Genomic DNA, 20986 nt, shown 5'->3' with positions numbered 1-20986 from the left:
GCTGGGCTAGAGAATCCTGGGTGCCTGATGGGATGGGGGACAGGATCATGGCCCCCAAAGATGTCCACACCCTATTCGCCGGGAATATGTTATGTTACACGGCAAAAGAGACTCTGCAGATGTGATGACGGAAGGACTTTGAGATGTGAGATGATCCTGCCTCTCCAGGTCGGCCCCAGTAATCACAAGCGTCCTTCCGAGAGGAGAGGGGAGGGTCAGAGTGAGAAAGAGGGATTTCAACGTGCTGTGCTGCCAGCTTTGAACACAGAGGACGGGCCCAGGAGCCCAGGAACGCAGGCGCCTCTGGAGGCTGGAAGGTGATGCAGGAGGGCTGGTGCTTCGGGAGGCCCTGAGGGGAGAATCCCTGCCCTTGACTCTTCCAGCCTGCACACCTCACCTCTCTGCACTTCAGGCTCCTCTCCTGTAAAATGAGCACGTGGCCCCCGCCTCACAGGGCTGTTCCCCCAGCACCTGGCACACACGGGCCACCGGGGGGCCAGCTGCCAGGACGACCGTCTGCACACTCATGGCCTCCACGCCGGGCCCCTGTCCGCCTGCCCCCCAGGAGCTCTGCGCCAGCCCTCGCTCTCTGTGGGCAGCATGCCGAGCAGCGGGTCACACTCCTGCTCCGAGACCTTCACGGGCTCCTGACGCAGTGCACACTGGCAGGCATCCAGGGCCCCCAGTAGTCGGGCTGGGCCTGGCTCTTGAGGTCGGCACCCAGCCTGGGCCTACGCGGGGCCTCGTCCACCCCAGCTTCCTTTGCACAGGCCCGTCTCTGCATCTCCGCTCACTGCCTCCTTCCGTCCCAGATGCCTCCCCTCTCAGATCTCCCAGTCTGGGAACCTTGCCCCTGGTGCCAAGACCACCTCCTCCAAGAAGCTTTCCTAGGTTTCTCCCGCCCGCTGAACTCTTGGAGGGTGTTGGTTCGGGCGCTTAGCACATGGTCTTGTTCACTCATTCAACAAACAGCTCTGGAATCACTGAAGACCCAGAAGTGAGCCCCACAGAACCCCACCCTCAAAAAGCTGAGGATTATGGTCAGCAGTGGTGGGAGGTCTTCAGATTTGGGATCTCAGGTCCAGCACAGCCCCTGAGGGTGGGGCATGCTTTGGGGAAATATCCGTAAGAGAAGCTGCACGTGGGGGAGCGGGGATGCCGAGGACGTTTCTGACAGGATGTGACGAGACCCTCCCTCTGCACTACAGTCCCACAGTGACTGAAACGCGACAGCCAGACCATCCTCTGCGTTTCAACAGAATCCACTTAAAGAAGACCAAAGAGTGAAGCATGTTTTCGTTCATCCAAACCACGAAAAACAACAACAGTTCAAACAATGGGGCAGCTCCAAACGCACCAACAAGGAACAGCCTCAAAAGAAACCAGCCTGTATGGAAAGCTTCCACTTATGCTTTTAAGAAGGACGGACACACACACCTTGTGCGCACATAGAAAGTGTCCGGAAGGAGACACCAAAAGATTATAAAACGTTATGATATTTGACTTATCTCTTAAAACTACCTTTAAAAGCTTATGTCAAAATTCAAAGGGACATTTAAATAAAACAGAAAACCAGCCACAGGAGAGCGTAAAGCCGGCCACCGAGGAAGCGGTCCCTGGGTCTGGGCCTGTCCAGGAGGAGCTCTCGTGTCCTCGCGCAGGTCCTGGCGGGGAGTGGACGGGTGGGCCCTCCAACACCCACCGCTCCTCCCAGCCGGCTGGCGTCCTACACTTCAGTCCAGCCGGGACACTGTGGACCGAAGTCCGCCCAGAGCCCACCCGCAGGCTAAGGGCTCAGCCCCACGAGATGGCCCCGCTTCAGATGCCAATTACACGCCCCGTTGTCGTCTGTGCTCCTGGCCAACCAGCTAGAAATGGGGAGCCCACGCCCCTCCTCAGGTTTAATAATTCGCCAGAAGGGCTCACAGAACTCAGGGGAACACGTTCGCTGGTTTATTATCTAACAAAGGATGTGATGGAGGGTACAGGTGAGCAGCAACCCTCGGCGGGGGCGGGGAAAGGGGCAGGCACCCCCCCGGCACCTCCACGTGTTCACAAACCCAGCTGCTGCCAACCCTGTAGCTGGAGGATTCGGGAGGCGTAGGCATGGCGGATCATTAACTCCATTCCCGGCCCCTCACGTTGAAAGTTCCAACGTGCAACCACGGATTGGTCTTTCTGGTGACCAGCCCCGACCAGGAGCCGCCGGAGTGGCCTCCTACCGCCCAGGGAATTCCAGCAGATCTAGGAGCTCAGTGTCAGGAACCCGGGTCAAAGACCAAACAGCAGCAGGAAGGGGGTGGGGCACAGATCAATACGCCTATTTCTCCTTGTCCCCCAGGACCATCCCCACGCCAAAGGTCGAGGCATTGGCGCCCAGCAGGCAGGTGACCAGGGTGGAAACTCTAAAGTCCGCCTGATCCGCCCGCCAGCCCCTCCAGTTTGCACGCCCTGTGCCCCCCCTGCCATGGCCGCCCCGGGAGGGCGGCAGCCTGTCTGGGTGGCGGGATCCCTCTTTAAATCTCTGCGCTCACTTGCATTTGCTACTTTCCCCCACGGTTCCTGAAGTTGTCAAGCCATCCTCAGTAAAGGAAAACAGGAGAGGAAAACAGGAGAAAGCTCTTTCTCTGCCTCATTGCGGCCGCCTGCGCACACCTGTGTGTCGTGGCCAGGAGCGGGGCACCTGGTGGCTCAGGCTCCGGAAGCTGGGGCAGGACGTGCAGTCCGGCTCCTGCACTCACTTCGCCTTCCCGGGCTGGAGGTGGCCACAGGCCCCCGCTTCCTGGCTGGGTGATCGTGAGCCCCAGGGTCCCTCCCATCAGTAAATGGGGGCCGGAGTCCTGCACCCCAGGGAGGCCGCTGGGCAAAGAACGAGGGATATTGGGTGTGAAGGAGTCTGGCACACACAGCTCAGAGCAGGACGTGGGCACTGCCCAGCCGGACCACCCAGAGGGCAAACGGCCCTGCAGGAGGGGGCCCAGCCTCTTACCTGCTCCTCAGCGGGGCTGAGGCCGGGGGTCCTGACCGGCGCGTGGGGCACCCCGGCCCAGCGTCCACGGTTCTCTGGGAGGGGCCGCAAGGGCAGGCCGGAGCACAGCGCCTGGAGGCTGGACATGTCTGGCAGAGGCGAGGCGGAGGCCCACTCCGTGCGGGGGCCGCGGAGAGACTGGGCAGCCGAGGTCCAGCTGGGCGGGGTCCTCTGGCTCCAGGCCCACCTCCTCCAGCCCCTCATTGGCCCCGGGCCTCCGGAAGGAGCCGTGCGTAGATCGTAGGTCGTAGGGTCACGGCCCCCAGGCTGGCGGCCCGCAGTGTTGACCTGGGGGCGGTGTCCTGGGAGAGGCGGGCTCCACGCCAGGGACGCCTGGGTGAGGGTCCGTTTGTCCTTTTAGGGGGTGCTGGCCCTGAGGGGCGTGTTTTCTAGGACACAGCATGGGGAGCGCTCTCGTGTCCGGGTGTGTCTCGTGGGGGAGTGACACCAGGCAGGCGACGTGGGGTTTGTGTCTTGATGATGGGGGCCCGCGACACTGACCCCGCACAGGGTGTGGTGCCCCTCGTGTCCCTCCTCCCTGCCCCCTGGGTGGCGGGAGGCCGGCCAGCGGCAGCTGCACCCTCCTCAGCCCCGCTGAGGTGCGGGCCTCTCTGTGCCTCAGTTTCCTGGTCTGTAAAATGAAAGCAATAACAGTAGCTACGTCATGGGATCTGTCTGAGTATTAAACGAGGTAACACACGTGAAGGTCTTAGAACAGCGCCTGCACAGAATCAGCACCGGATAAGATGTTACTTTTCTAATTGTTGCCACTATCAAAGAAGCAAGGAACAGAGCAATGTAGTAGCACAGAAAGCAAAGAAAACGTATACACGTGGGCGTGAACTGTCTCTGAAGGATCCACAAGGAACTGGGAGAGAACAGGAGGAAAGGAGACCCTTCCCTGTAAGACTGGTGCTTTCCACATTGCCAGGGCACTGAATGCCACTAAATTGTACACTTTTCAATGAGTAATTTTATGGTATCTGAATTTCACCTCAATTCAAGAGAACTGTGGAGTTTTTGAATTTTGCTCCATGGACAAACCAAATAAACAAAATGTAAAACTAACAAGGAGTAAAGAAAGGCAGGCAGGCCCTCAGCATGTGCCTCCCTGGGCCTCAGGCCTCGGGCTCCTGGTGCTGGCCGTGGCCTGTCCTCTTCAGCGTCGACTGCCTGCCTTAAGTCTCCCCTCCCGTCACTCCCAGCGGCTACTCCTGTCCTGGCCAGCCTCTCTTCCTAGCACCCGGCGACCAGCACCGAAAGCCCAGCCCTGCCCGCCTGGTACTACCACCCAGGCCACACTGGGCCCCAACCTCTGCCGTGTCACCAGCAGGCCCATCAGGCCTTCTCGAGCCCGGCAGGACCTCTGTCCCTTGGACCATCAACTTAGTCCCTGCTTCCCCTCCTTCCCCTCCAGCCACTCTGCCGCCCTGGGTGCCTTCTCTGAGTATAGCCGGGGCCCTGAGACCACCGCCCCTTGGTCCACACCCCTCATCTCTCCCAGAGTCAGCCCAGCCTCCCTCCCTCCCCACCCCCCTCCCCCCTCCCCGTAGTCCGTCGGCAGCGGGGCAGTTAGAACAGCCCACACGGTGGCCCACGACGGGCTGGGGACGTGGACGCCCTGTCTGCCTCTTCCACTTCTCCCATCCACCTTGGCCACCTCAGAGCCCCCTTGCTGCTTCCCGTTCAAGGAGCATGTGCATCTTTACGCCCATGGTGGTTTTAAACAAGCCGGCAAATCCTTGCTTGGGTGCTTCTCTGAGTGAGGCTGGGGCACCCCTAGTGGTTCCCGGGGAACCAACAGGAGGCAGCCTGAGGCTCTGTGGGAGCAACGCCCGGAGCCAGACCCCACTTGGGGCGTGAGGAGTGAGAGCGCTGCGGTGTCTGCCAGCTGTGACGGAGCCTCGGGTCGGCCAGCCTGGGCCAGCCTCCGGACGACCAGTCCCAGCTGCCATCTGACGCAGTAGCATGAGATCCCCGGTGAGAAGCACTCAACTGAGCCCCTTCCCCAATTCCTCACCCACTAAATTGTGAGTGAAATTGAAATGTTTAACGCCTAAATTTTAGGGCACTTTGTTACTTAGCAACAGCTATTAGCAGGGCGCCTCAGGGCCTCCGCAAGGGCTGTTCCTTCTGCAGCTCGACACCTAATCACCTCTGCTGCTGGCACCTCCCGAGGCTGGCCCTGCACACCTCCCTCTGCCCACCCTTATTTTCTTCATAGCACGTTTACCACCTGCCGTGATCGCACATGTTCGCTCCTTTTCCTATGCCCTCCGCCATCCATACTGTAACCCACGAGGGCAGAAAGCGCCCGGTCCTGTCCTCCCCTAGGGCCTCAGCACCCGGTGGGTACCCAGTGCCTGTTGAACGAGGGATTGAATGCATGCGAACTCCCGTGAGAGGGCAGAGGCCGCAGCTGGTGTCTTTTCAGGGGAGCTGCCAAGGCCCTGGGCCTCTGGCGAGGCATGCTCACCCTCCCACCCCAGGACCCAGCACTGGGCCCCCAGGGGCCTCCAGGGACTTTCCTGGATGGGAATGGGCTGAGATGCTGTCCTCAACTTTGGCCACCAGGTGGCAGCACAGGGACCGAGGCTCCTTCCTAAGGACGCCAGGGGCTGGGACCCTACAGAGAACGCTGGTCCCAATGCAGGTGTAGGGGAGATTGGGGGCCGGCTGGGGGTGTAGATAACTGGGAATCCAGGTCCTGGGCCCAGGGCAGCAGCAGCCCTGCCTGCAGGCCATTCTGGGCGTGAACTGGATGCTCCCCAAGGCTCTCTGTCCCGGTTGTCTGGAAAGTCATAATAAGGAGCTTCTGGTTTGTCTGGGAACTGTTTCCTGCCCCTCTGCCATTTCAGACCTATCATAGCACTTGGAGCCATATCTTTAAGACAGCAGAACTATTATTTATTTAATATTCTCCTTTAAATAGACCTTTAAAACTTACACATAACGGGAAGGAATTTTTCTATCAGCACCTTAACAGAAACCAGAGTCACCTGCCAGAAACAGACAGTAACTGTAAAAATAAAATAATCACCAACGTCAAGTACTTAGATGGCATTCATTGAGTGCCAGACGCCGTGCCAAACATCTCCTGTGTCTCATTTAGTTCCCACAACATGATGAGGTGTGTCCTAGTACTACCCCACTGCAAAGGGAACTGGGGCACAGAGAGGTTAGGCCACTTTCTTGATCTCACACAGCACATAAGTGGCACCACCAGGGTTGGAATCACCAGATTCTTCAAAAGCAGTTCAGAAACGCAGCCTTTCCCACACACTCACACTGCTCAGTGTTGGCTCAAGCACACACACCAGCACACACAGCACCAGCTGCCCCCGCGGGTGCCCTGCTAGCCTGATTTCTAGGCATCAAGACCCTGGGTTCAGGCCGGGTCTCCCAGCCCCCAGGGATCCACTGTCATCCCCCTGTACTCAGGAGTCCTCAGCGAGTTCTAAGTGCTCCCCTGGGGTCTGGAGCAGCTGTGGCGGACCAGGTGAGGCACAACAGTCCTGATGGCCGGAGGCGAGAAGTGGGACCCCCCCCCCCACCTCAGCCCCCGCCCCGCCCCCCCTCTCCCCTGGCTGCGGCCTGCAGGCGCGGGGATCCAGGCAGGACCTGGAGACCCCCGTGTAAAACAAGGCTACAGGGTGGGCTTGGGAGGAGAAAGAGGCACCCTTGGGCCTGATTCCGGGAAGGGGGGTTCCGGGGGAGTCATGTATAGGCGGCTGGTCCCCCAAGCCAGCCCCTGGACCCCTGGTACGTAACGCAGCAAAAAGGCAAGGGGACACCGTGCTCCCCCGACCCGCTCATCCGCCAATGTGACAAGGCTTCTCGGCCTCGGGTAGAGGATGGCGCCCCCGGACGAGCGGAAGAGGACGGAGCCGCGCCGGCGACAGGTCTCCCTCCACCCAGTCTCCACCCTTCGCGCCCTGGACCACTGCTCGGCTGCCCCGCTGGACTCGGTGGGGGCCGGGCAGACTGGCCCGCCGACCCGCCTCGCCCACCTGCCTGGTCCCCAGCAGTCGCCGCCTCGCCCCCCCAACCCCGCCCCTGGCGAGCAGAGCCCTCGCCCCCGCCCCCGCGCCGAGGGCAGTGGTGCGCGCCGCCGGGAGGGTCCCGAGTCCGGATCCAGGAGCGAGGACCAGCCCCTGGGCGGCCCTGGGGTGGGCTAGGGGTAGGGTTTCGGGTCCGGCTCCCGGTGCGGGTCCGGGTCCGAGGACTCGTCCGCCGGCGGGCCAGCGGGAGGGCCTGGGGCGAGTTGCCCTGGGGCGGGTTTCTGGTCCTAGTCCGAGGACTCGTCCGTGGGCGGGTCCAGGGGCGGGGTGGGGGGCCGGCTTCGGGTGCGGGCCGGGCCGGACCCCGCGGACAGCGGCGCGCGCCGGGCAAGCATGGGGAGGCGCTGCTGGCGGCGGCGCGCGCTGGTGGCCGCCTGTCTGGGCGCCGCGCTCCTGCTCCTGGGCGCCGCGCCCCGCGCCCTGCGCCCGGGTGAGTGCCCGCCGGCCCCAGGGCCGCCCCACCAGCGGCCGGTCCCCCGACCGGGTCGGGGCACCTACGGTTTCCTCCCGGGCTGGGGGACTGGGGCGGGTGGGCTCAGAAAGGCTCTAAACGCGCCGCCCTTGTCCCGGCTCCCCGCAAGGGTCTTGTCCCCTCGGGAGTTGGTCTCCCAAGGCCCGGAGAGGTGAGAGGTGACAGTTCGGGCCTCCCAGCCTGTGCCCAGGGACCAGGTGAGTGGTGGGCGGCGGAAGGCATTAGGCCCACCCGGGAAGTTTGCCTCCTTTGCCTCGAGCTCACCCCGATTAGCGCCCGGAAACCCCTCCGGGTGCGCGGCCGCGCAAGGGTGGCGGGCTTGACGCTCCGGGTCCGGAGGTGGCCCCTCCGCGCACCGCGCTGCGCCCTGGCGCGCCTGCTCCGCCTGAAGTTCGCACTGGGAAGGACTAGGGTCCTGAGTACCCACCTCATGGTCCGGTGGGGGAAACAGGCAGCCAGTCGTGACCGCCGTGCGGATTTCCAGCTCCGAGCCGGGCATATGTTGAGTTTTCACTCACGGGAGAGGCCGAGGGGCCCGTGGGCGGCCTGGGGCTGGAGGTGCCCAGAGGCCTGTTCTGACCTCTGCTCTGTTTGCCTTTTCCTGGTGTGAGTGAGTGAATGTGAAAGTGTGTGTTGGGGGAATCTGTATCTCCTCCCCCACCCCCTGTGGGCTCTGCAAGAATCCTTGGAATCACGCCTTTGGAGCCTTGCAGAGGGGGTCCAGGGAGGAAGTAACCGTGTCCCCAGGTGGGAGGGGACCATGGGAGTGTGGGGTCAGGGTGGCTCAAGAGATGAGGCTGAGGAGACTTTTGGGTCAGCACGTACCCACCTGGCTGGGTCTGGGTGACCTATCCCTGCCCCACTGCCCAGGGCCTCAGTACTCCCATCTATAAAATGGGCTGCTCGAGTTCTTCCTTACAGGGTCTCTGGGGAAGTGGAGTTAAATGGGAGAAAAGTGCCTGGCTCCCAGCCTCTTCATCAAGCCGGATGTCACATGGGTGGCGTGGTGCCCCCCGCATCCTGGGGTGAGGGGCTTCCTTCTCCTCCTCACCTCAAACCTCTGTGCCTGCCTCTGGGCTGCGGTCCAGGTGAGCTGGGCTTGGGAGGCTCCTCGGTGCTCACCAGGGCTCTGCCCAGTCACCCTGCCGTTCACACCGTCCCCGCCATGTCTGGACACAGCTTCCCAGACCTCGCCGCCTCCCCAGGCCCACGAGAGGGAGCCGCAGTCAGTCTTTCTGTCCCCCGACCAGTTCTGAGGGCTGGGTGGCCATGGGGGTGGTGCTCCTGGCTCCTGGGGAGGGGGCTCCCATGTCCTAGCTGAGCCGAGCGTCCCCCGGCACTGTGTGGGCTGTAGTCCTAGTGTCTGCGGTCATGACACTGGCCACCCACTCTTTCTCGAACAAATGTTTACCAGCACCTAGGGCCGGGCAGGGCACAGTGGTTCCTGGCCCCCAGGGCTCAGGCTCAGGTGTGGGGGGAGAGAGAACCTGCACTTTGTTCCTTCTGACCTCCTCCCTCTCCTGTAGATTAGGAGGGTGCCTCCCATGCCCCCTTCCTAGCCTTTGCTCAGGCCGTTCCCCACCTGAGCCGAACCTGCCTCATGAATACCCTTGGCCATGACCCTCTCCCGCAGCAGGGTGGCCTCACTGCGTCTGGCCTGGCAGACCCTTCTGGAACCCTGCTTCCAGCGCCCCCAGGTGGGGAGGGGCCTTTCTTCTGCTTCCCAGAGCCCCTCTCTGTTCCTTCTGGACTCTCAGACCTTTCCCCATGGCCTGCTGCCAGCCATCAGAGCTTTGAGGGTGACCTGGACAAGCAAGGGTTAATCAAGCCAACCTACCCTGCTGGCTCCTCTGCCCCCAAGCCCTGAGCTGAAGCCCCTGACCCCAGGAGCCAGTGAGGCTGTGCTAATGGTGGGCCTGCAGGCCCGGCAGAGGGGGCAGAGACAGCTGGGCAGAAAGGGCAGGCTCTCTGTCCAGGGCCTCTGGAAATGGCTTCAACAGGGCCTGCGGCATCTCCGAGTGTGTCCCGGCAGCGTGGCCCGAGCTGGAATGGGGTGGAGCATGTGGCTCGTGGTGGGGGGATAGGGCTCCAGGGCCCAGGAGGGACTGCAGCCCCTTCCTCCAGGCAGGTGAGTCTCCAAAGCGGCAGAAGTTGCCACAAGGTGGGCAGGAGACCCCTGAAGCGGGCTCCGCTGCCCCTTTTCTAGTGGGGAGGTCTGGAGCAGCCCAACTGGTGCCCGTCAGGCCAATGCTGACCTAGTGGCCAGGGTCCTGGGGACGAGGAAGATGCCAGAGGAGGTGGGACAGCTGCCTGGGGCACTGCTGCCCTCAGCGCCCTACCCTCGCCCCGGCCCCACTGACAGGCCCACTGTCCCCCCTGCCCGCCCACCCTTGGCTTCCCCTGTGGCTTACCTGGTGGGGTGACTGACTGCTTCTGTGTGATGCCCTTGACCACGTATTCGCTGGGTGCCTGTTTGTGCCAGCGTCAATCGGGGCTGGGGACAGAACTTACTGATAACCTGCCCTCCCAGAGTTTCTGTTTTAACATCAAAACCCCAGATCTGCAGTCTGTACCCTCTGTCCCCAGAGGCACACCCAGGGAGAGCCGTGATGCTGCTACTTTAGCTCCCCACCCCTGCTGGTCCACAGGGGCCTTGCTGGGAGGTGCTGGGGCCCACCCTACCCCACCCCGTCCTGACCTCCATCCCCTTCCGGGTTCACAGGGTTGAGCATCTTTCCTGAGGTTGGCAATCAGGGGTGTTTCTCTCAGAGCCAGGCTGGGCTTCTGCCCACTTCCAGGGGACCCTGGGTGTGGGGGGGGGCTTGTTCCCAGGGGGCCCGCCCCTCCCTTCTGGGCTGGACTGCTGCCCTCCTCGTCCTCCGGGGCACAGCCTGTCCCTTAGGGCCCCGCTTCCTGTCCGAGGTCCGAGCGTGATGTGGGCTAACAGGGACCTTCTCCCCCAACAGCCTTCCTGGAGGGGCTCCAGGGGGAAGGACCCAGGAGGCTCGGGTGGGGACGCCGGCTCTGTCCCCGCTGTCCGTCCGCTGCCTTCTCGGGCACAGCAGCACCTGGGGACCCAGGCCGAGGGAACGGTCCACGATGGCCTCGGCGCCCCTGCAGTCGTGCAGTGTAGGGCCCTGTAGGCAGCCACCGTTTCTAATGAGACACCAGGATTTGGTCCCACGCAGAATAAATGCAGAAATGCCCAGTGACTCCTGGTGAGCCAAGGTGCCAGGGCTGGGGGGGGTCAGTGAGGACAGGGCCCCTGAGGCCTCAGCAGCAGCCCCTCAGTGCAGGCGTCCGGGCTTGCCCCCGGCTGCCCTGTATCCGCTGCCTCCCCCGGAGCCCCGCAGGCCCCAGCCCGCAAGGTCTCTCAACGCCTGCTCCGTGGCGCCCCAGTGCCCGACTGGACCCCCGACTCCTTCCTGTCCTGGCCCTGGAATCACAGCAGGTGACGAGTCAGAGACGGGGCGCCCCCAGAGGGCCGTGTCTCAGACTCACTGGGCCAGATGCTCTGTCGTCAGGGGCTAGAACCACATCCGCATCTCTAGGTCTGGCTTTTTTCTGTGGTGGCCTCAGTCCCCGCTCCCCAGCCAGCGGGCAGCGCCTTCTCCCGGGGTTTCAGCCAGGGTCCCAAGGAGGCATCTCATTGGCCTGGATTGGATCACATGGTGCCCACCTCTGAGCCAATCGCTGTGGCAGAAAGGGATGGAATGCTCTGATTGGCCAGACCTGGTCACATGCCCAACCCAGCCGCTACGGGAGTGGGGAGCCTATCAGAACCACCTGGAGGGAACAAGCAGGTTTGTGTCTGGAGGGAAATCAGGTGGGTGACCAAAAGGAGGGGGTGTGGCTGCTGGGAGCCCAATCAGTAGATGCTCACCACACTGCTGCCCACTCTCCCGGATTGCGGGAGGGTTCAGAGCTCTAAGGCACCTTCCGGGCCACCAGAGAGTGAAAGTCAGCTGTCAAAACAGAAGGCTCCAGAGTAGGGACTGGTCGTCTCATTTTGCAGAGGAAGACGCTAAGATCAGTAGAAACGAAGTGACTTGCTCAAGGCCACCCAAGTAGGAAGTATGGGTGCCAGGATTTAAATCCACGTCTAAATCCTAACCCTTATGCTTTCTACTGTACAGGGCAGGTGTATTTGGGTTGGGCTTTGAAGGCTGCATAGGAGTTTACCAGGTGCAAAACAACGAAAGAGAATTGCAGGCAGAGGGAGTGGCACAGAAAAGCATGGAGGAGTGAAATGGCCTGGTGTGCTAAGGGATGTGCTGCTCCCTCAAGGGTTCATGAGATGGAGCAGTGAAGTGGAGGCCAGGAAGGTACTGTAGGTTGGTGAGTGGCCTTGAATGGCAGGCTAGGAATTGGGGTGATCGCCCCATGGCCAGGAAGGGCCATCAGTCTTTAAATAAATACTCGCAGACACTAGTTGAGGTACAAGGATTATAAGAAAACAGGACAGTGCCCTCCTTGCAGAGCTGACCTTCCAGAGGGGCAGCCAGACATCAGCCCACACAAATCAGATGATCTCAGCAGTAATGAGTGCTGTGAATAAATTAACGGGAGGCTGTGGTGGGACATTTGAGCTGTCTGGTGGGACATTTGAGCTGAGATCTGAATGAGAAGTATTGACCCTAAAGTGTAGAGGTTTCTCCTGAGGTGGGGACGCACCTAATGTGTCCACTGACCAGCAGGAGGGCAGTGTGGCTGGAGCTGAGTGAGTGAGCGAGCAGGGAAGGGTGGGGCTGCGCCTGGAGACGCCCTGGAAGGAACTGGGACTTGCCATCAGCCAGCGAGAAGCCACGTGGGCTTTCAATCACACGGTGGTGGGAATAAAACCTGTGATTATCCCAGGCAGAGGGGACGCAACTGTACTGGGAGTGATCTGACCAAGCAGGGTTCCGTTCTGGGCATTGTGGAGCTCAGTGTAGAGTCGGAATCTTAAATACAAGTGGAGAGATGGCTACTTAAAAAAAAAAAAAAAAAAAAAAAAAAGCGGCAGGATTGCTTTTTTTTCTCGTGAAGGGCTTGATCTCTGGAGGGAACATCCCTGCCCCCAGCCTGCAGGTCACAAGCGGACCCAATGGGCCAGGCAGCGCTGCTCCTGCCCATCTGTTCTTGCGACACTGGCCCAGCTAGAACTTATTAACCAGAAGCCGCGTCGTAACCTCTACTCCCTGGGCAGGGGTCACCAAGCACAGCTTCCCCCACGGGTGCAGCCTCAAGTGGCCCAAGTACGGCTGTGCCGGGCCTGTCCTCAGGGTGAGCGGGCCAAGGACCGTTTGTCGGTTTCTCTGTTTTTGGTTTCCCTGTGCGGCGTGCCACCCCCTGGCCTGCGGTGCTGTGAGGATGGGTGGGGTAGTGTGCAGGGCAGGGTAGGGCACGGCAGTAAAGGACGCACTCACGCCGTGGCCTGGGGTCAGGCCTGCTTAACGCCCTTACTTGCTGTGAGGCCTCAGCAGTTTTCTTTGCGTCTTTGAGCCTCAGTTTCCCCATCTGTCAAGTGGGGATAACAATAGCTCCTAACCCCAGGAGTACACGTGTCAGTGAGCAAAGCAGGGGCACGGTGCCAGGCTCTCGCCCACCCAGCACCTCCTGCCCGGCTCCCCGGTCTCCCTGCAGGCTCCTGTGCTGCCCAGGACACTCCAGCCCACGTGCAGCAGGCACTGGGCTGTCAGGCTGGGCCTCACGCTGGCCCACTGGGCCGGGACCCAGGCCTGCTCGTGAGTCCGGGGCTGCATGGCTCGTGAGTCCCCGGCCTGGACCCCGTGGGCATGGGCCCTGGGCGCCCCCAGATGGCGGGCAGCTCACCCCCTCTGCTTCCCGCCCCTTCACACCCAGCTAGTTTGCTTTGAGCTATTTCCGACATCCTGCTGTTGTCTGTTTCACCTTCTCCAGCCTCTGTCCCTGTCCTCCTGTGTAGCTGCCTTTGTCTCTGTCACCCCTCAGTCCCTCCCACCTCCTTCCACCACCCTCTCCCCCTTCTCTCTATAACCTATTTTTGTTTCCTTTTCCAAAGGAGAACCCGCCTGCGGTTTTGCCTGTGGCTGCTCTGGGCTGGCCCAGGCCCCTCCCTGGCCATGAGGCTGGGCCTGCCCACCTAACCCTCTGGCCTGTCTGCTCCACAGCGCCCTTGGCAGGGAGGCCTGGGACCTGGGGGCTAGCGGAGGGGCTTGGCGACGGGAGTGGGGGTAGCAGGATGCCTCCGTGTGGCCCTCTGGGGACAGCACCTACCCTCGGAGCCCAGGCCTCCAGCTTCACGGAGGCGAGGCTGGACCCAGGGATCTCCAGCGCATTCCCCTTCGACCCTCCTCCATGGCCACCCTGCCCACCCTGCTGGACCGCGGCTCTTCTGCTCTGTGCAGTGGCAGGCGTGGAGCTGGGCGGAGGCGGCCCAGCCCTGTAATCACTGGCCTCGGCTATTCTGGGCCTCTCGCCTTCCACCCACTGGCTCCCGGGGTCTGGGATGGGACCTACTTTCCTGCAGGTTGTGGTCTGGCCAGGAAACGAGAGGCCCCACACAACGCTTGGTGTTTCCGGAAGGCTGCGTGCTTCCGAGTCGTGGGGCTCTGGGGTGGAGGTGGCCTAGGTCTGCTCCTCTGCATGCCCCCCGGTGGGCACCAGCCTTTTCTCCATCCCCAGCCGTGACCCTGAGGGAAGCTCTTCCCCTCTCAGAGGCTCCACTTTCCCATCGGCAAAGCGGTGAGGCGGACCCCCCCATCCCAGGGCTGTGCGTGGTGCTGGGCTAGGGTGGTGCCCGCAGCTCCTGGGGCCTCCGTGCCAGCCAGCAGCCAGGAAACAGAGGTTCAAGTCTTGGGACCACCGATGACCCCCAAGACCTGGGCAGGCCCTGAGGGCCTCACCCCTCCACGTGCCCTGGTCACAGGAGAGCTTGGTCCTTGTTCTGGGGACACTGGAGTTGGGAGGGGCCCTGAGGCTGCCAGAGGCCTGGCAGGTGGCCTGAACAGCGGGCTTCAGGTACACACAGAGGGCTCTGGACGCACGGCCTGTCCAGCTGTCATTTACTGCTTCATTCAACCACCTCCGCCAGACACTGCTCCAGATCAGCGGTTCTCAACGTGCACTGCCGGGCCAGCAGTAACAGCACACCTACACTGTCAGAAACACAGACTCACGGGCCCCGCTCCACACCTACAAGGGCCAGAGCCTCTGGGTATGGGGCCAGGCCACCTGTGGTTCAGCAGGCCCCATGCACGCTCAAGCTGGAGAACCACTGCTTGTGGTCAACTGGCCGACAGGTCAGTTCATCAGATTTTCCGGGTTTGCCTGTTTGCCAAAGACTTGTCTTAAGGAAAAGTCTTGCATCCTGGCAGCATTTTAAGCCTCTTCATTTGGTTGAAAGCCAAGGATCATGGAAACGTTCGTTCTTTTTATGAATATATTATTTTCTCATATGATCCTGAATTCTTAAAGATATTCCTCTTATGAATATTCCATATTATTATGAATTCAATAATTTCTCAGTAGCCACGGAATATATTTAAATTTGTAAACCAGATTTACACATGTTCTTGTATATATTATTTTTTATGGTCAATATTATTTATTTTTATTGAGATAATACTCTCATTCTACAAAATTCACGTTTTTAAAGTGTACAGTGGTTTTTAGCATATTCAAAGGCTGTGCACCGTCACAGCTGTACAAACCCAAAACGTTAGCCACTAGCCCTGCCCCCCATGTTCCCAGTGCCTGCGTGCCCCCCCGCCCCCCATCCCACCCAGAGCCCCTGGAAACCACTCATCTACTTCCTGCCTCTATGGATTTGCCTGTCCCGGACGTTTTATATAGACGGAGTCAAACAATGTGCGCAGGGCCTTCTGCGACGCTTTTTTCACTGTCAGGTTACAAGGTGCATCCACATGGTAGCAGGTGTCAGTGCTTCACTCCTTTTTATGGCCATTAAATCTGTTAGCTGTGGGTTTTTCCCAGATGGCCTTTATCAGTTTGATGACGTTCCCTTCGATTCCTAGTGTTTTCATCATGAAACGGTACTGAATTTTGTGCAGTGTTTTTTCCGCATCTCTTGATGATCATGTGGGGTTTTTTCTTTATTCTATTAACATGGTGTATTACCTTGATTGATATTTTTATGTTGAACCAACCTTGCATTTCTGGAGTAAATCTCAATCAGTCATGGTGTATAACCCTTTTTACATGTTGATGGATCTAGTTAGCTAGTACTTCCTTGAAGATTTTGCATCTATATTCATAAGAGATACTGGTATATAGTTTTCTTTTTTTGTGACGTCTTTGGTTTTGGTATCAGGGTAATACTGGGTTCATATGACGAATTGAGAAGTGTTCTCTCCTCTTCTGTTTTGTTTGTTCGTTTGTTTGTTGAAGAGTTTCGTAGAGATTGGTGTTACTTTTTCTTTAAATATTTGGTAAAATTCACCAGGGAAGCAATCTGATCCTGGGCTTTTCTTTGTGGAAATTTAAAAAAATTACTAATTCAATCTCTTTACTTGTTATATGTCTGTTGAGATTTTCTATTTCTTCTTGAGTCAATTTCAGAAATTTGTGTCTTTCTAGAAATTTGTCAGTTTCATAAGTTAAATTTGCTATTGTACAGTTGCTCATATTGTATTCTTCAACCCTTTCTTATTTCTGTGAGGTCCACTACTAATGTCTCCTCTTTCATTCCCAGTTTTAGTAATTTGCATCTTCATTCTTTTTTTCTTGGTCAGTCTAGCCAAAGACTTGCCAATTTGGGTGATTTTTTTAAAGACTGCATTATAATTTATTAGTTTATTAATAACTATAACCATATTTAAGAAAAACATGAGTCTTTGGTAGTTCCGGGAAGATTGAGGAATGCAGCGATGAGACAGAGAGCACCCCTGCCCTCGGAGGCTGCCAGTCTGGGCGAGAGCAAAACCTGTGTTTACCATGAGGCGACACACACACCAGCAGGGGACGTACAGGCCACTGTAGGTGTCCCCAGCGGGTCACCTGAGCTGGTCACCTGCTCACCACCAGAGAGCCGGCAGCTTGGCTGTGCCATGTCCGCTGCTGCCTAGCCCTTTCTGTCCGCCTGTGCCCGGGGCCAGGGGAGGCTGGACCCAGCCAGCCTGCTGAGCCCTAACTCTCAGGGCTCCATGCACGTGGCTGGCAGAGGTGGGGCGTGAGATGAAGGCAGATGGAGGTGGGAGAGGTTGGGTGGTCAGGGCACTCCCGGAGGGCGGTGGTTTCCACCTTCCCTCTTGTTCCCTCCTGCCCGGCCCCCTCCAACTGGGGGGGGGGGCAGGAGTGACACCAAGCACCCTGCCCTGGTGGACGGGGGGCCCTGTCAGTGCCCCCAGAGGCAGGCAGGACACAGGTGGGAAACTGAGTCCCAGAGGTGGATCCAACGTGCCGAGGTGAGTTGGCCAAGCCCCCAGGAACACGGCCTGTCTGTCTGGTGCAGCAGTGAACGCCCCTCTCCTTACTCCCCCAGCGTTTGAAAACAGGGCCGTGGGCTCCAGCTGGCTTGGCGGCAAGAGGAGGAGTCCCCTGCAGATGCTCTACGACCTGGACCAGGTAGGTGGACAGACGCCCCGTCCCTCCCTCTGCCTCCAGCCACGGGAAACCCCGAGCTCCCACGTGGACCTGCTGCCGTGGGGCTGCAGCCACAGCCAGCCTCTGTCCGGGAGGGAATGCTGGGCTGCGGCAGGGCAAATCGTGGGGCAGGCTGAGAGACCTGGGGTCTCCAGCTGTGGACTGAGGCCACGCCCTCTGCAGCACTGTTCCACGTGGCGGACAGAACGACCAGCGGGCTGTGTGCCACCCACGGCAACAGGCGGCAGCCAAGGGACCCCCGATCTCAGTCCTGCTGTGACAGAGGGAGACAGGCGGGCGCCCCCTCACCAACGGGGGGACCTGCAGGGACCACACGTCTGGCTCACACACACTCCAGCAGGCACACTCAGCACTACCGAGTGCCTGCAGGTCACCTGGGTCCCTGCCCTTGAGGTGCTGATGGTCCCACGGGGGGAGGATGGCATCTGATGGCTTCCTGCACCAGCCTGCACTGACTTGGGTCCAGGCTGCCCTGAGCTCTGACGGGAGGGCACAGTGTAGATGGAGACCCCCTCTGAGAAAGGGACACGGGGCCTGCAGAGGGACAGTGGAGATGCAGATGGGGGCACCGAGTACCTGGCGGTGGCAGAGGGCCATAGCGGGGCAAGGGCAATAGGGAGCCGGGGAGGAGGACCACACTGGGCTGGGGAAGGCGGCTGCTCACCGAAGCCCTGAGGGCTGAGCCCAAGGCACCCACACCCTTGGGGTGCAGGTGGGAGGCCTTGGTTCAGCGAGGGTGACAGGCTTGCCCTGGGCCACACAGCGAGCGGAGGGCAGGCCAGCCTCTCAGCAGGCTTCTGAGGGGCAGGTGGGGCTGGCTCGGCCCCCTCGCAGCCTGAGGGCCCAGTGGCCGTTACGTGTCAAGGCATCCTGCAGCTGGACAAACAACAGCAGAGAAACGGTCTGACCGACAAGTGCTGACCGTGCACCGGGCACTCGAGTTCCGGGAGCCCACGCAGGCCTCACGGCAATCCTGTACGATAGGGCGTCATTATCCCCGTTTACCTATGGCACTGTCCCTTGGCACAGGGAGGCCAAGGACCCTGAGAAGGTCACAGGGCTCGTAAGGACTAGACCCTGGCTGAGGATCAGCCAGGCTGGCAGGGATGAGGGCTGTGGCTGTAGGACTCCGTCCCGAACCGGTGGGCACAGCCCCGGCTTCTGAATCCTGAGGGGCCCGAGGTGGAGTCCCAGCTTCTCTCCTTGACAGCTGCAGGCAACCCACTTCCTCTGAGGCTGTTTTCTCTTCTGTAAAATGGAGAAAGCAGTGCCTGTCTTGGTATTCATAGGGCTGCAAGCAACAGAAAAGCTAGCTGAGGCCAATTTAAGCCATCGGGACACTCACTGCTTATGTCTCAAGATGCTCAGACACCAGCAGCCCCTGGTACGGCGGCACAGGGCTCATCCCCATCCTCCGGACGTTACTACTGTGTAAGCTACTGGTCTTACACCCCACCCCGGTTTTAGGGAACGGTGAGAAAATACTCAGTTTGCCCCGGCGCTTAGCGCTCTGACGTCAGACGTCTTTACCAGGCTGATTCTGACGTCGCATGTCCGTTCTCCGGCTCTCGGGGTCCAGAGTGCCGTGCACGCGATCAGTCACATCCTGCACGCGCCTCAGGCCGGGTCGATTCACTTCCCCCCATCCAGGCCCCCTGTCTCCCGCGTGGCCCTGACCCACCCCCGCCCTGTCCCCGCAGGGCCCGCGCTCCGCGCTGGCCGAGGTGCACCGGCAGCGGCGCGACCTCCTGCGCCGCGCCTGCAGCCGCCACACGCGCCGGCAGCACCTGCTGCAGCCGGAGGACCTGCGGCACGTGCTGGTGGACGACGCACACGGTCTGCTCTACTGCTACGTGCCCAAGGTGGCCTGCACCAACTGGAAGCGCGTGCTGCTGGCGCTGAGCGGCCGTGGCCCGGGAGACCCGCGCGCCATCCCCGCGCACGAGGCGCACGCGCCCGGCCGCCTGCCCTCGCTGGCCGACTTCAGTCCGGCCGAAGTCAACCGGCGCCTGCGCGCCTACCTGGCCTTCCTGTTTGTGCGCGAGCCCTTCGAGCGCCTGGCCTCGGCCTACCGCAACAAGCTGCAGCGGCCCTGGGGCGCCACCTTCCAGCGCCGCTTCGGCACCGGCATCGTGCGGCGTCTGCGGCCGCGCCCGGGCCCCGACGCGCTGGTCCGCGGCCACGACGTGCGCTTCGACGAGTTCCTGGCCTACCTGCTGGACCCGCGCACGCGCCGCGACGGGCCCTTCAATGAGCACTGGGAGCGCGCCCACGCGCTCTGCCACCCGTGCCGCCTGCGCTACGACGTCGTGGGCAAGTTCGAGACGCTGGCGGAGGACGCGGCCTTCGTGCTGAGCCTGGTGGGCGCGCCCGGCCTGCGCTTCCCCGAGCCGCCGTCCAGGGCCCGGGCCGCCGGGCGCGACCGTGCCGCGCGCCTCTTCCGCGACATCAGCCCCTTCTACCAGCAGCGCCTCTACGGCCTCTACAGGATGGACTTCCTGCTCTTCAACTACTCCGCCCCCTCCTACCTGCGGCTGCGCTAGCCCTGCGGGCGGGGGGATGGGGCGCGGAGACTGCGCATGCTGCGGGGCCCTGACTCCGCCCCGAGAGCCACCGCCCCCGCGCTCTCTCACCCTCGGCCCGCCCACCCGGGCCAACCGCGTTCCCGGTGCAGCCCACCTCCCCGCGGGGGCGGCTGGACCCTTGGGTGCCTGCCGCCTGCTTCCTCGAAGCGCCCCAGCCGGCGGGTGCTTCCCCAGGACCCCTGAGTGGCTGAGGATGGGATAATAGGTTTCTAGGTTGCGAGCGCCTGTTTTTTGTCCACTCTGTCCTGGAACCTATCCGTGGCGCAAGATTAGAACGCTGGCTCGGCGCAGCCTGTGGCCCATCCTGGGGCCCTCCCCACCTCACCTGCCCGGATGAGGACGGCCCTGGACTAGGAGAGAAGCCCGCCGCGCCTCCCCGGGCCAGGCCCAGGGCAGGCCCAGCCTTGTCGCCAGCTCCGCTCAGGCGGCGACCGTGAGCTGCCGGCCACCTGGGGCGTCCTGAGCCCGGAGCTCACCGAGGGCCCTGTTCTGGCTCCACCCTTGGTCTCTGTCCTGCTCGGTCTTCCTGAGCCCACAGAGCCCAGGTTGCAACGTAGTGGCAGACTTTATACGACCTTGGTGAGCTGGGGAGCTCATGTTTTTGAAATAAATGTGTTTTGTTACTTTCTGACATTTTAGAGTTTCTGTGTCTCATTTTGCCATTTGTTCTGGGGGCATGAGGTTGTCTCATCTTGAGCCTGGGTCACCTTCACAGCAGTCCACAGGTACCAGGTTATGTGGGGAGTGGGATAGGGAGGGGGTACACCATGGGGAGGGTGCTACATTCTGGCTCAAGGGGCGACAGTGACACTTGGGGGAAACCTATCCTTTTACTCTGCCTGGGTCGAGGCTTAAAGCCAAACCAGCTCAGCCAAGCCCTGCGCTTCGGGCTGCCTCCTGCCCTGGGGGGTGTGTGTGTGTGTGTGTTGGGCTGCTTGGCAATGAGGATCCCCCCTCAGAAGCTACACACGCTGTGTTACCTCATGCCGTCGATGCCCCGATGACACACAGCTTTGTTCCAAGCTCACGCAGCGCCCATGCAGCCTGTGATGTGACCTGTTTGCTGAGTTACCTCCATCCAGAAGCCACACCCCAGGGGCATCACAATTACAAGTCACCCTCCTGCTCTGCCCTGACACTGCGTGCTGTCAGCCCTCAGCACCTGCTGTGGTCTGGCACTCATCACAGGCGCACACACTCCCTCAGGTGGGGCAGCAGTGCACGCGCCCCGTGTCTCCGTGTCACACTCTCCACA

General features: G+C 60.8%; 3 protein-coding genes across 4 annotated transcripts in view; 1 reads left to right on the top strand and 2 right to left on the bottom strand.

The window, feature by feature from the left end:
• Positions 1 to 8151, bottom strand: part of UROC1 (urocanate hydratase 1) — a 36005-nt gene extending 27854 nt beyond the window's left edge. Inside the window, exon 1 of the mRNA XM_059940544.1 lies at positions 7989 to 8151. Coding sequence (XP_059796527.1) covers positions 7989 to 8060 — 72 coding nt within the window. The 5' untranslated portion in view covers positions 8061 to 8151. The remainder of the gene's footprint in view (positions 1 to 7988) is intronic.
• On the top strand, positions 7423 to 20362 carry CHST13 (carbohydrate sulfotransferase 13). 2 transcript variants are annotated; one of them, XM_059940545.1, is made up of 3 exons: positions 7423 to 7519; positions 17025 to 17107; positions 18847 to 20362. In XM_059940545.1, exons 1-3 carry the CDS (start codon positions 7423 to 7425, stop codon positions 19687 to 19689), a joined length of 1023 nt encoding a protein of 340 aa, XP_059796528.1. In that variant the 3' UTR covers positions 19690 to 20362. The 2 variants fall into 2 exon arrangements, with proteins under 2 accessions (XP_059796528.1, XP_059796529.1); XM_059940546.1 differs by lacking the exon at positions 7423 to 7519 and adding an exon at positions 18436 to 18577 and having other exon boundaries at positions 17029 to 17107.
• C11H3orf22 (chromosome 11 C3orf22 homolog) overlaps positions 15283 to 20986 on the bottom strand; it is a 22642-nt gene continuing 16938 nt past the window's right edge. The window contains exon 4 of the mRNA XM_059940549.1: positions 15283 to 18394. Within this exon, the coding sequence (XP_059796532.1) occupies positions 18235 to 18394 (160 nt within the window). The 3' untranslated portion in view covers positions 15283 to 18234. The remainder of the gene's footprint in view (positions 18395 to 20986) is intronic.

The sequence above is a fragment of the Balaenoptera ricei genome, chromosome 11, assembly GCF_028023285.1.
Source record: "Balaenoptera ricei isolate mBalRic1 chromosome 11, mBalRic1.hap2, whole genome shotgun sequence".
NCBI lineage: Eukaryota > Metazoa > Chordata > Mammalia > Artiodactyla > Balaenopteridae > Balaenoptera > Balaenoptera ricei.
This window is presented reverse-complemented; position numbering and strand designations above follow the sequence as displayed.

What these genes read in the sequence shown, in the direction of transcription:
- CHST13 (XM_059940545.1), top strand. Translation starts at nt 7,423, where the DNA reads ATGGGGAGGCGCTGCTGGCGGCGGCGCGCGCTGGTGGCCGCCTGTCTG. An exon ending in GCCCCGCGCCCTGCGCCCGG is followed by an intron (nt 7,520 to 17,024) that starts GTGAGTGCCCGC and finishes TTACTCCCCCAG; the next exon opens with CGTTTGAAAACAGGGCCGTG. An exon ending in TGCTCTACGACCTGGACCAG is followed by an intron (nt 17,108 to 18,846) that starts GTAGGTGGACAG and finishes CTGTCCCCGCAG; the next exon opens with GGCCCGCGCTCCGCGCTGGC.